Source organism: Ceratotherium simum, chromosome 5 (assembly GCF_057802395.1).
Source record: "Ceratotherium simum simum isolate JZ-2026a chromosome 5, ASM5780239v1, whole genome shotgun sequence".
NCBI lineage: Eukaryota > Metazoa > Chordata > Mammalia > Perissodactyla > Rhinocerotidae > Ceratotherium > Ceratotherium simum.
Window position 1 is genome coordinate 92930309 of NC_141904.1, and position 14063 is coordinate 92944371.

Here is a 14063-nt window from a genome sequence, read left to right on the forward strand (position 1 = left end):
ATGATGCTGTATTGTACACTTGAAATTTGCTAAGAGAGAAGATCTTAAGTATTCTCACCACACACACACACAAAGATAACTATATGAGGTGATGGATGTGTTAATTAGCTTGATTGTGGTAATCATTTCACAATATATACATATATCAAATCATCACATTGTACACCCTAAATATATACAATTTTTATTTGTCAATTATACCTTAATAAAGCTAACAATAAATATTCACTTTCATACCTAATTTTGTATTTGTAATCTTGTAATATTTTCCTTAAAGAGGGCCACCAAAATTGTATAAGCTCTAGGTCCCACAGAACCTCTCTGCTCCTGGCCTCATCAACCAGCTATGGAAAGTACAGTTACACTATGTCCTTCTTCATTCGCTAAAGCACAGGTTTTGAGAATCAGATCTGGTTGCATATTCTGGCTCCGCCACTTCTGACTGTATGCCTGTAGGCATGGCATTTAATCTCTCTAAGTTTTTCCCAATCTGTAAAAAAGGGATAATAATAGTACTTGCCTCACAGGGTTATTATGAAGATGATATAACATAATGCCTCGAAAGCAGCTGCCGCAAGGTGAGCATAGTACACATAGTACACAGTAAGCATACAATGAATCAATTACTACTTTTTTGGTGTTTGGGGAGTGAAAATTCTTTCAGGAAATGCAAGTGAAAAAAGACATTTTCAGACAGAAAAAAGCTGAAAGAGTTTGCCATAAGACCTCCTCTAAAGTATATACTTAAGGTGTAAGGAAAATTATCTCTGATAAAAAGTCTAAGAGGCAAGAAAGAATGAAAGTGTAAATATGTGGGTTATTCTAAATAAGCATTTACTGTATAAAACAATAATAAGAATGTCTTGTGGAGTTAAAAAATATATAGAATTAAATTGTACATCAATAATAGCCAATAAATTGGCGAGGAAGTAAATACAATTAAACTATTCTAAGGGCCTCCAAAGGAGACTCAGGTATTGATTATCTTTAGATCTTGATAAGCTGAGGTATGCATGTTTTACTTTCTAGGATAACCACCAAAAGAATAGAAACAGGGTTTATAACTTCTGAATCAGTGGAGGGAAATAAATGGAATGATAAAAAATACTCAGCCAATCCAGGGGCGTGCCCAGTGGCGCAAGCAAAGTGTGCACGCTGCACTGCGGCGGCCCAGGGTTCGCAGGTTTGGATCCCGAGCGCACACTGACGTACCGCTTGTCAAGCCATGCTGTGGCGGCCTCCCATATGAAGTGAAGGAAAGATGGGCATGGATGTTAGCTCAGGGCCAGTCTTCCTCAGAATAAAAAGAGGAGAATTGGCATGGGATGTTAGCTCAGGGCTGATCTTCCTCACAAAAAAAAAAAAATACTCAGCCAATCCAAAAGTCAGCATCAAAGAAGAAAAGAAAGAACAAGAGAGATAAGGACAACCCACAAATGGGATGGTAGATTTAAATCAAAATATATCAGTAATTGCGTGAAATGTAAATGGACAAAGATTGTCAGAATAATTTTTAAATTCATACTTTTTACTATTTATAATATTAGTCAAAAGAATTCTGATGGAACTTATTCTAGAGTAAGAGGATCACTTACAATGATAAATTTATAAATGATAAAATTTATATTAATAACAAACTCAAAATGTATACACTAAAAATTGACAGAACTAAAAGAAGAAATAGACAAATCCATAATCTTAGTGGAATATTTTAACACAGCTCTCTCAGTAACTGACAGAACAAGCCCCCAAAAGTCATAAATATGTAGAAGAGTTGAATAACACGACCTAATGAACATATGTGGAACACTGCACCCAACAACTGCAAAATACACATCCTTTACAAGCACACATAGACCATTTTCAAATATTGACTTTTATATGCCAGGACTAGGCACTTTACGTACATTATCTCCTCTAATCATCATAAAATTGTGAAATACACATCTGGGCTGGAAATCTTCCATTTGTCTCTTGCGACTCACCCTGTTCTCTTCTCTATTGTGCTCTGTGTCCTCTGAGGCTGACCTGTAGGGGCTGCATTCATAGACTCTTTTCTCCTCTGGCTTCTGGTTGGGTTCAGCCAGTGGGAGGCAACAGCAGAAATTGTTGGGTGAAAGGAGGGTAGGGTAGGGTGTTTATTCTCCCTGTTCCCTCCTTGTGGGGTTGCCAAGGACAGCTGCATCCGTCTTCCCCTAGCTAAGTCTGTTCCTGCCAGGCAGCACTCTCCAGACAGCTGCCCTCTCCAAGTTCTAGTATCCATTCCTCCCCATTGTTTTCTTTCAGATCCAGGGGTGGTAATGGTCCTTGCTATTCTTAGTCCTAGAGTACTCTGCCATCCCTTGTGGGTCTTCCTAAACCCTGCCCACACCTTTCCAACAGTCCCTTTACTAAACTCTCTTCAAATTACTCAGTTTGAGTGTGCCATCTGTCTCCTGCAAGGACCCTGGCTGTGTATGGGCATCCCATCTACATTTAAGGAAACATAAGCTCAGGGAGGTCAACAACATGCACGAGATCACATTACTCTGGCTGTACCTCCTCTCACAGGTGTAGAAATAAGGACAATTTCATTCCTTTCTCCCATCATTAATAAATCATTAGCATGGTATTGGAACGTCCTTTCAATTTTAGACAATAGTATGCCCTGTCAGTATGTCCTGAATAATTTTTTAATGTGAGTTGTAACATGGCCTTTCTTAGTTTCTTAATTATAAGGAACACTGTGTCTTCCATTTCAAGTATCTTTATTTGATTGTTTGTTAATTAATTTTTGGTGCATAATGCCTTTTGGAGCAAGTTGTTTAATACAGGATAATGACCTCTGAATTTAATACCCCCATGATATTTTGTCTTCCTACTTTGCTGTTTTTCAGATCGCCATGAAGTTATCTCCAAAGAAATATTGGAGCTGGACCCATGGGAAAACCAGTGGAATGTTGTAGCCATAAATGTCCTCATGCATGACAGCTATGATGTCTGCCTGGTGGCCAGGATGAATCCCCGAGACCTCATCCCCCCGCCTTCAGATTTGGTGGAAGAAGGCAATGAGCACTGAGGTCAGCGTTGCTGTAGGGCCTCCGGTTGTGTCTGAAAAGGAGGCTTTAGGAATGGAGTGAGCCCATAGGCATCTGTCAGTCCCCCGGGACATGTGTGTTGCATGCATCGTGATCTAGTGCAAAGCAGCGTGTGGTGGGCACTGCAAGGGGGAGTGTGCAGAGTCCACCCTCACGGACCTCCAGTTGGCTAGAGTGGGCAAGATACTGCAAGGCCAAGCATGGTGACAGCACAAGAGAAGCACGGGGTGAGTGCCGCAGGAGTGCAAGGGATGGAGGACCTCACACTGCTGGGGACTCAAGGACAGCATTGCCAAAGAGCAGGGCCTTTGGGTACAGTCCCATGGGTGGAGTTGATGGTGAGGTCACAGAAAGAGCTGAGCAAAGGCCCGGAAGACTGAGTTTGGACCTAGTCTCTGAGCAGGGGATTCATCTCAAAACAGTGTTGTTAAAAGAAGACTTCTCTTTGGGCACTGTTCTGGCTTCAGTCTTATAAAGACTGTCTATTCTCATGCAGTATACCCTTCTACTACAGTGACATTGCCCAAAACAGGGCTAGCCGTGGACTGCAAGTTCACTGCAACCCAGGCACTCAAGCCTCACCACAGCGAACAGTGGAATTCTGCCCTGGGTCACATCTGTGTCAGCGACAGCGACGCGGGCTTCCACAGGGGGTTGGTACAGAGTGTCCTGGACTGGTCTTACTCGAGCTGCCCTTGGCCAGCTCTCAAATACACACGACCTTCTGCAGGTTGACCCTGGCTGAACAAAACTGGCCTAGACCACCCAACCCAGCAATAGACCAGGCTCTGGAGTGGAGGAGAGAGAAAGCACATCCCTTTGATTGTCAGTGCCCTATCTGACCCAGACTTTGCAATATCTTTCCCAAGTTTGGAGAGTAAGGATAGAGCTGCCTGCTTCAGCCCACAACTGAGCATAATCAGAAAACAGCCATTCCCAAAATATATTTTAGTGACAACATTTAAACACGTAGAAAATCATCTGTTATTTTACTTACCATCTATACTTCTGGAAGCACAGTGGATTCAAAGAATCCATTTTAGGAGTTGTTCTTCAACAACTTCTCAAGAGTTTCATGTTGAATGAGTCTCTTTTTTAAGCGGGAGTGGTCAGTAAAATTCCCTAGAATTTTCTCAGAGGGAGACAATCCTAGACTGTAACAGCTCTTCTTTGTCACAGAGCTGTGTGACTGTGCTGACCCTTAGCCCTTGTCCCCAGGTTCCAGCTGTTAATCTAGGCAGGAGAGGCAGGTCCATGGAAACAAGCCAGGTGGAAACTTGCTTCTGCCACCATGAAGGGGGGACCACTTAAACCCAGGGGTGGCTGTCCCTGAGTAGGTTAGACTCTGTGAGGGCTGCGGCCATGTCTGTCTCTCTGCAGTTCTACCCCAAGTACCCATCGCAGTACCTGGCACATGGATGGATCTTTGAGTGGCCAGCATGGGGTAGCATTTCTCAATTCGAGGCTTGGTCTCTGAGCATGTCTGGGAATCTGAGTTAAAATGAACTAATTCTTTCCCTGGTGAAGGGTCATAATCTTGGATTCTTTTCCTTGTTGCAAAGGCGGAGCAGTTGCCCTCAAGTGGGCTGTGCTGGCTGATGGCAGCCATGGTTGAGGACAGACCCTACAGCTTCCCCAACTTCCTCTTAACAGAACCATGCACTGGCTCCACCTACTTGAACATACTAGAAGCTGTCACATTTCCCTGGATCAAGGAGGCCTTGTTGGCATGTCATGACACATTTCTAGATGAATTGGGTCCAAGATCTAGGCTCTAGTCCCAGCTCTGCTACTTAGGCAAGATAACCTTTCTAAACCCTTATTTTCCTCATTTGCAGAATGGGAAGAAAAATACTTTATAGGGTTGGTGTGAAGATTGAGTGAGAGAGTGCTGAGCAAAGTGCCTGTTAGACACTGAACCAGTAAACATTCTTTAGCTGCCATTATTTTTATTATCATTATCATTGTAATCAGCATTTCCCAAAGCATAGTGCCCAAAACAACCAGACGCAAATGCTTGAATGAAATCTCTTGGGATTTTAGGGAGAAATGTCCGTATTATTTAGATGGTTCTTAATTTCCCAGCCCCAGCCCCTCAGCTCTCCATTTGGTGTGCTGACCAATAAGGCAAAGTTTGCTTCAGTGTTTACTCTAAGCCCTGGCTGCTGCTTGTCTGACTGTCATATTTGTAACTGAAAACAAGCCACCCCTGCCGTCCCGTTGTTAGATATTGTGAGAGTCACCTCTGAAACTACATTCTCCAGTCACTCTTTTGTTCACTTTAATTGAAGGCTGTCTCAGTATTGCATGGAGGACTCATAAAACTTTGACTATTTGCTAGTTCTTATCTTTGTGAAACAGCAATGGTTTGACACTGAGCTGCGGAACACAAGAGGGAAGTGATCTGGATGCTGAGGCTGATGGAAGGCTGCAGCTGCCGGCCACCCCCGGTTCAGTTTGTGCTCATCGAGAAAGCGTCATTGTTCTCGCTGATTAACTTTATAGTGAGCAAATGCTTTAAATTTGAATGTATAAAATATAATTTTACTAATAAAGGATTGTTTTTGTTTTGTTTTTCATATTGCAACTCAATGTAAACCTCATCTGAAGAAGGGGTTCTCATGCCTCAGAAGTGCTGAGAGTCAACAGAGTGGGGGGACTGACCAGCCAGAGGATCATCAGGAGCAAGGCCCAGAGGCCAGGACATGTGAGGTGGGGGAGGGGCAGGAGGTCCCATTTCCAGGGTGGCTAAAGCACCAGAGGATGTCAGGGACGGGAGGTGATGCCAATCACAAAAGACCTCGAGTGACACGCCAAGGAGTCGGCCTTTATGCCTCAGCAACACACTTTCAGGCAAGGAAGTCCTTTAAGCACATCCCTCCACAGCCCAGTGTAGACGAGCAGGGTGAGAGCAGACATGGGCAGACAGGCAGGAGGCCTTGCAGGAGCCGGTATCAAGGAAGCTGAACCATCCTGGTGGCAGTGGGAACCGTACAAGTCCTGTGCAGCCGGAACTGGAGGGGGTCAGCAGTTTGCTGGCCGATTCAGAGGAGGGAGATGGCAGGAGTGTGACCTCAAGAGAACGGCCAGTCAGCCAAAACCAAAGACCAGAAAATATTTGAAGGGGTCCCCTCCACCTTAAAGTGTTCCTTAAAGACAGCCACCACCCAGATGGCTTCAGCTGTTCACCCCAGGCCTGGCTGGAGGCACCAAGAGAGAGAAGAGGCATTGGGGTATATTCAAGTCACCCACTTCCTTGCCAACCCTAGCAGACCCGGCTGGATGTGCCCCCCTCAGCCATTCCCCTATTCTTTCCATTGACAAAGACCCTGCCCCAGCTCACTGGTAAATCCTGCGTAGCATGAACCAGCTATAGCAATCCCATTCCTTTCCACCAGTGGTTAGTTTAATACAGCCATATGGCAGAATCCTGACCAAAGAGACACAGAGGGAAACCTGTGGAGGGGCTTTTGGGAAAGGTTTTCTCACTCTTTAAAAGAGGTGTAGAGGAAGAGATGGGCTCTTCTTCTGCTGAGTCTTTTCAAATCTGGACACCCCTGGACCTGCAGTGACTGACCTGCAGTGAGGAACTAGACAGAGACTGCGGCAGTTGATCCACAGAGGGTGGTGGGATGGGGGGATGGAAAGACCCACGCGTCCTGGGTGGTGTGATTGAGCCACTGAATGAACCAGCCATGGGGCTTCTTGCTAGATGCTAACTGTCACAACAAATGTTCCTTATTGTTCAGGCCGCCTTGAGTTACTTGCAGCCCAAGATTTCCTCGTGATACTCCAACCTTCCCCTGCCAAAGCCACTTTCTCTTGGGATGACATTTGATACCCCTACCAAAGGGGAGGGCTTAACCAGTCCTGGCCCCTGGGATGTCTGGTGACAAGGCGTTCTAGTTCCCTGCAGTGAGGTAAATTCTGCACACCCAGAGAGTGCCAATGCTTCACAATCCCAAGTCACTTCTTAGCTATTTCTCAGATATTTTTCTCTCAGAACTTCAACATTTTTTTACTGTAACTCCCACCCACCACTTGTTTTTGTAAATAAAATTTTATTGGACACAGTCACAGTCATCATTTATGTGCTGTCTGTGACTGCTATCGCACCGCAACAGCCAAGCTGAGGAATTACATCAGAGACCTTCTGGCCTGCCAAGTCTAAAATATTTACTATCACAGGAAAAGTTTGCCAACTTCTGGTGTGTTCCATCAAATTTTCTTGAAGAACAATACTGAGCTAAGGGAATATATAAATTATAAAGGAATATATATATGCATATTCCTTTATTTTTACATATGCATAACATTTTTACATATATATATAACATGGTTCTAATCCATTCTTTCACACAACAAAATATCTTAAAAAAACTGTTCCATACACTCTTTCTTTTTAACAGCTGCATAGTATTCCATCATAGCTACAGCATAATTTCTTTAACAAATCACCTAGAGATAGATATTTTGGTGGTTTCCTCGAGCTGTTATTTGAAGGGGGAGGGGACTCCATTCTTTTGCTATAGGCTCTGGCACTAAATTCCAGGCTGGGGGTTGTTTAGAAGGTGGGCTTTGCTTTGATTCTCTCTGGGAGCCCAGGAGCATTACAGTCAGATGCAGGAGCCTGCCTGGCTGTGCTCTACGTGGCCTCAAGCCACTTAGAGTCTTTCGGGCTTATTGAGAGACATTATAGTCCGCAGTCAAGCTAGGAAACAGACCAGTCTCCTGCAGAGAGAGGAGCACTGGGAGGGAGCAGGCAGACGCCACTGAGAAGAGACCCGGATCATGCAGGCACAGTTGCAGGATCTCATTGGAGGCCACGCCTGTCCTGCGGCATCGGGAAACAGTAGTGGATGATCTCCACTGGCGTGCAGCATAGGAAAGTACATGGGTCGAAAAGAGCAACCGAAGCTTCAAGTTCAGGCCAAACACGAGGCAGTCCACCACCAAGGGCGCTTCCTTCAGGTCAGAGGCATGATTTATGGCCCAGCAGCCCCACCAAAAGCCTGTTTCTCTGCCTCCTCAGTGCTGTGGGTCTTTAGAGCAACACTCTAACAAGGAATCATGCCAATACCGGATCTGCAGCATCTGGGGGACCACACCATGAGAGAGTGGGCCAGGAGAAGGCAGGGGCAGAGAGTGTCCCCATGGCACGGAACCAACAGCTTCTAGCTCCAGATGAAAGCCACTCTCTCCCCACTTCTCCGTCTCGACTCAACATGCACGGGTGCTCAGCCCTGAACCAGGCACTACCAGGACATCCAGAATAAAGCCTTGCTGTTGAGGAGTTGCTCAGAGGACAGACACACGAGGAAGATGGAAAGGCGTCAGTAGTCAGTCAGCATGTTCTGACTGCTTTTTCTGAGCCCGGCGCTGCGCTGTGCAGAGAGACGCGACGCAAGGTCCTGCTCCTGACAAGTTCACTTTCCGGAGGAGGGAGATGTGCAAACACAGTGATGGGACATCCTATGAGGGGTTAGAGTCTACACGCACGTCAGACAAAAATGCAGTGTAGTTCACGTTGTGCCTGTATTCGTTTCCTATCACTGCCGGGTCAAATCACCACATGTTTAGTGGTTTGATACAACATAAATTTATTATCTCACACTTCAGTAGTTCACAAGCCTGACCTGGGTCTCAGTGAGCTAAACTCAGGGTGCCAGCAGGACTGCACTCCTTTGAGGGTCTGGGGAAGAATCCGTGTCCTTGCCTTTTTCAGTCTCTAGAGGCTGCTGGCATCTCTTGGCTTTGGCCCCTTCCTCCATCCTCGAAGCCAACAATTACAACGTGCTGCCTTGCTCCCGTCATCACATCTCCTCCTCAGACTCCCTCATCCACTTTTAAGGACTCTGTGATTACACTGGGCCCACCCAAATATCCAGGATATTCTTCCCGTCTCAAGGTCAGCTGATTAGCAACCTTAATTCCCCTTTGCCATGAAACATTGTATATTCACAGGTTCCATGGATTGGGATGTGCCTGTTTGGGAGAAATCATTATTCTGTCTACCACACCACCTGATGCCTAAAACTGCCCATAAAGTACATCTGTGTACAACCTGCACAGGATTTCTTGTGTACACCAAGGGTGGGGGCCACAGGGGTGACAATGGCAAGTGTAAATGCAGATGCATAACCAGTGACAGCCCCCATCTCAGAGACCCCCGCGCCATCCCCGTGGAGGGGACAGTGAGGGGAGTGGCTCCTCCTTGCCCGCAGGATTACCTCCATGCTGCTTTAGCAGCAGTCTCTGATACGTGCCCTAGGATTCAGAGAAGTGCAGTAACAGTTAAGCACGAATCATCACATAAGCTAAACACTTCCTGGTACAAGCAAAGCGACTGACATGGCTGAGGCGTCCAAGAGGGAGTACTCAAAGCTTAGGGGGTCTGGGGGGTGGGAGGTGGGGCTCTTCGCATGAGCAGGTGACCAGTGGGCTTGGGTTTGCTGGATGGACAAGAAGGAGGAAGGGCGTTCTAGGCACAGCAGCAGCCTGTGCAAAGGCCCTAGGATGGGAGAGGGCCTGGTGAGTCCGGGGTACAGAGAAGGTTTGTGGGGGCCATGTGAGAGCAGGTGGCTGGAAAGGCGGACTGGGCCAGGCTGGGAGGGGCCCTGGGTGAGGACTCAGGGAAGCCAGCATGGGATTTTATGAAGATCACCTTGGCGACCACACCTCAGGATGGACGAGAACGGGCAACCTGATAGAAGGCTGTCGGCAGAGTCCAGGGGAGAGGGCAACTAAGGCAGGACAGCGGGGCTGAAGAAGAGGGACTGGAGGCCAGGGCTGGAGTGGAGTAGGGTGGACAGGACATAGGACCGGAGGCGCCCCACTGCCTGACTGTGTGGCTTGGCTGGTTGCCCTTTCCCATGACCACCCTCCCCTCGCCATCTGGAGTGTGACGCGCAGATGCCCCTCTGCATCTGTTTCCTCGCCTGCACCACTCCCTAGGGTGTCTGAAGATGAAAGATCATGCACTGAGGCTCTTGCACAGCGCCAGGCACAAAGAACGCCCTCAGAAGCCTTACCTGCTGTGGCCATTAGGCGGAGGGTGAGGGGAACCCTCAGCCTTCTGTCTAGACAGGTGGCTTCCTGCCGTGTCCAGAGCTAACCCCTGGGCTGCAGGTGTGGTGGTGGGTTCCCCAAGGTCCTGATGCTGCCCCCTTTATTCCGTTAGGAATAGGAATTTCTTGTTCTTTTGAAGGGCAGGGGGCCGGAACAAGATTCTCTAAATTCATTTCTCAATATAAAAGCAAACCAAAAAAAGAAAGAAAAACCTCAAGAGAAATCACTCCCTGCTTTCTTTGCTTGTTAAAATGCAGAAGCGATCACCGTCTTCACCACCCTACGTTTCTCAATCGAACGTGCACCAAGAGCTCCCCTTGCTCCCGTACCCAAACCCCAGGGGAGGAAGAGAGGCTTTGGACATCTGCTGTGACTTTCAAGTGTGTTTTTTTCTCAGAACCACACCACGACCCCTGCCCCATCCCGTGCTTTGTTCTTTCGGTAATGCCGTTGTACACAGAGGCATGTGTCACCCTGTCACCCAGCAGCTTACTGTAAGTGCTGGCCATACAGAGGTGAGGAGGAGACAGGTGGGGCGGAGAGGCATCAGGGGATCTTCCTCAAAGAAGAAGGGAAGCTTGCCAGGTGTACGGGGCATGGCTTGGGGGGCCAGAGGGACCAGGAAAAGCTTGGCAAATTCTGGGAACTGTACATAAAAGAGAATGGTGCAAAGAGGAGAATGGAGGGGGTCCAAGCAGGAGAGTTTGGCTGGCCAAGATCTCAGGGCCTGGGGGTCCAGGTTGCTGAGTCTAGACTTTACCAGGTATCTAGGCTCTAGGAAGGGGAGCAGCTGACAAGGTCTGGAATTTGGAGAGACACCTCCTACATATGGTGGAGGCGGACCAGAGAGCCCTGGGGGCGGAGTCTCTCTGGTGTCCCAGTGTCACACAGGCCCCTCAGGTGGTCCCAGGGCGGAAATGTCACACTCCAGATGGCGAGGGGAGGGTGCTCATGGGAAAGGCTCTAATACTCGGGGCCTGGTTCCGTCTTGGCCCAGCTCACTGAGTGACCTCGGGGAGAACACTGGCCCTCTCTGAGCCACAGCTGGGGGCTTCTGTTAAAGGGGCAGTTGGACACAGTGCATTCTTCTCACCATCCCCACGGCCCTTGCCCCCAACATCTCACTAAAATGAGAGTAAAGGAAACTGAACGCCTCATGCAGAGAAATGGATGAGGACAGTCAGGGCTTGGGGACCACACATGCTGTGGAGAAGAGAGCCGAGCACAGGGCTGGAGGACGGCCCGACAGACAGCCTGCAGGTGGAGCAGCTGGGCCATAGCACCTGCTGCCAGGCATCCCCCTGAGGGAGAGGAGGAGTCCACGCTGGAGGAACCCAACAGTCCCAGAGAGAAGACTCCTGCCCGCCAGCATTTGGGCCTGCCCCTGTTTGGATGCCTCCCAGCTTCTATTGGTGAAGATACCCTAGATGACCACTGGAATTCTGCCACCGCCCTGAGGTTCACAAGGCATTGACGTCCACCTCCCGTCTAGGGAGCCTGGCTGGACAAAGCCCCACCTGTGCAGGCTCCTAGGCCCAGCTGCACACACCGCAGGCTGGACCAGTAGGAGGGGCCTGCAGAGAAGTTCTGGGACAGTCTACTTCCCTGGAGGAGGTCAAAGAAGCATGCACACTTGGGTTGGCTGGCAGCCATGGGGCATCCACAAAGGACCAGCCCCAGATGCAGCTGGTACCACGGAAGGAAAATGCAGAGCAGAAAAAACTAGGTCGCTCATGGTGTTATTGTGCCCCTGAATTAGCCTGCCCCACCTCTGGCCTTTCCCGGTTTGTGAGCCAATAAATCCCCTTTGTGAGGGGGGTTTTATGTTTCTTACATCCAAAAGCTTCTTGATAATGGTGCAGAGAGTATGATGTTTTGAGTGGGAAGTAGGCAGTGGGGTGGAGGAGGTCACGAGATCACAGTTCCAGGCTAAGGAGCTGGCATTCTGGTTCTGTGATTACGCAGTCAGCAGTTGAACTGTATCTATCACACCTGGGGACGAGGAGGCCAGGTGCAGGCAGAGCTTCAGCATTCAGGGGCCTGCTGAGGAAGACTCAGGATGATGGCGCACAAGGCTGCCTCATAGGACCTTATGGTCTCTGTCTTAGGGGACTTCTGACCTATAAGGCAGAGACACTTCGAAAGTGGCCTATTCGAAAACAGAGAAGGAAGAAAACGTATTTGTTAAGAGATGCCCTTTCTGGGAAACTAGTAGAGGCTGCACGGGATCTCTCTATATTATTTCTTACAAATGCATGTGAATCTACAATTATCTAAAAATTTTTTAAAGTTTAAGCAAAAAAGAGAGATGCTCTTTCTACCTACAGTACTAAAAACAGCTCTGGAAAGTCCCTTCTTCTGCAGTCTGCCAGGGTCATAAAAACTAGGGGTAAGAATATAGATTCTGAGCCACGCAGGTTCTTAACTTGGCTGCACCACTTACTAGTTATGTGACCTTGGGTAATTTAACTGCTCTGAGCCTCATTTTTCTCATCCATAAAATGGGAATAATGATAGTACCTACATATACATAATATAGTTATTTTGAGAATTAAATGAGATAATACATGTTACACTCTTAAAACAGTGGTTGGCACACGGTAAGTGCACAGAAATATTAATTAGTGATGGTAGCAGTTGGCATAATTCCACCCCAGCTATGGTCTGTACAAGTAAAAGCAGAGAAGTGGGAGACTTAGCAGCAGATAATATTGGAGCCCAAGATAATCCTGACTCTCCTAGAAGATATTCTCTCCTCAAAGCAAAAGAAGATAAATTATGAAAAAAGAAGAAAGAAAAATAACTATTAGAAATTTATCTTTATGAAAGCCAAAATAAACAATTCAATAGAAGGGTAGGAAAATGGTCCAGAAAGTGGAGCTAAAGGACAGGAGAGGAAAGAGGCCTAGGGACTCAGTCCAGGAGATCCAACAGGCAGCAAGCAGGAGCTCCGAAAAGAGAGGGCAGAGGAAGCCGGGGGAAGGAAGTGCCCTGTGGAGTGACAGGTTTTCCCAGGACTTGCCTGATGGAAAGGACATCTTGAAACCCAGGATGAAGGAGTTAAAATTTACCTAGATTAGGGTGAACCATGCCTGTACCCACAAGGTTGACCTGGGAAACAAAGTAACCAAAGTTTCCCAGCTTGCCTTGCAGAACAGCAGGAGGACTGCTGATAAGAGAGGAACTTGCCGACAGCCCTGACTAAGCATCTTGCAGGAACGTTGAGAAGCTAAAATGACCGATTGTAAACTTTAGACGTCAAAGACTAAAGATCCACTGCGTGCAACACACAGAACAGACAGTGAGCTGCACAGAGGACTCTTAGAACTTCAGCCCCAAGGCCACATGGATGCTCCCCCTCCCCTACCTAAAACCCCAAATAAAAACCCTTTCATGTAGCTTTTCAGGGAGGTCAGGATTGCAGCGTTGGCTGCCCGTTCTCCTTGGTCAGCACTTTGCAATAAAATTCCTACTTTCTTCCACTACACCCCGTGTCAGAGATTGGCTTGCTGCGCGTCGGGTGAGCAAACCTACTTCTGGTTCAGTAACACTCTCACACAACAAATGAGCAGTGTCCTACCCTGAGCCACCTCCTGGGACATTTCAGAAATCCAGGATAAAGTGAAGGCCCTAAGGGCTTTGGGCAAGTGGAGGGAATTGCATTGAAAAGGATGATAACCAGAGTGCATCAGACATCTCAAAAGCCAACACTCATGCTGGAGACCAGCAATGGAGCAATGCCTTTAAAGTTTGGTGGGAAATTCATTTTCAATCTATACAGATCTTCCTTGGCTTAGGATGGGGTTACACCCCAATAAACCCATTGTAAGTTGAAAATATCATAATGTCAACCTAAAAAGCAAAATTGCCAGTTATTTTACCCTCAAAATTAGTTTATTAATCAGGAATAGCCAAAGA

The 14063-nt window shown here is 47.4% G+C and overlaps 1 protein-coding gene across 1 annotated transcript in view; it reads left to right on the plus strand.

Moving 5' to 3' along the window:
- Positions 1-5385, plus strand: part of KBTBD12 (kelch repeat and BTB domain containing 12) — a 99354-nt gene extending 93969 nt beyond the window's left edge. Inside the window, exon 6 of the mRNA XM_004442439.3 lies at positions 2877-5385. Within this exon, the coding sequence (XP_004442496.2) occupies positions 2877-3058 (182 nt within the window). The 3' untranslated portion in view covers positions 3059-5385. The remainder of the gene's footprint in view (positions 1-2876) is intronic.
- The last annotated feature ends 8678 nt before the right edge of the window (positions 5386-14063 follow it).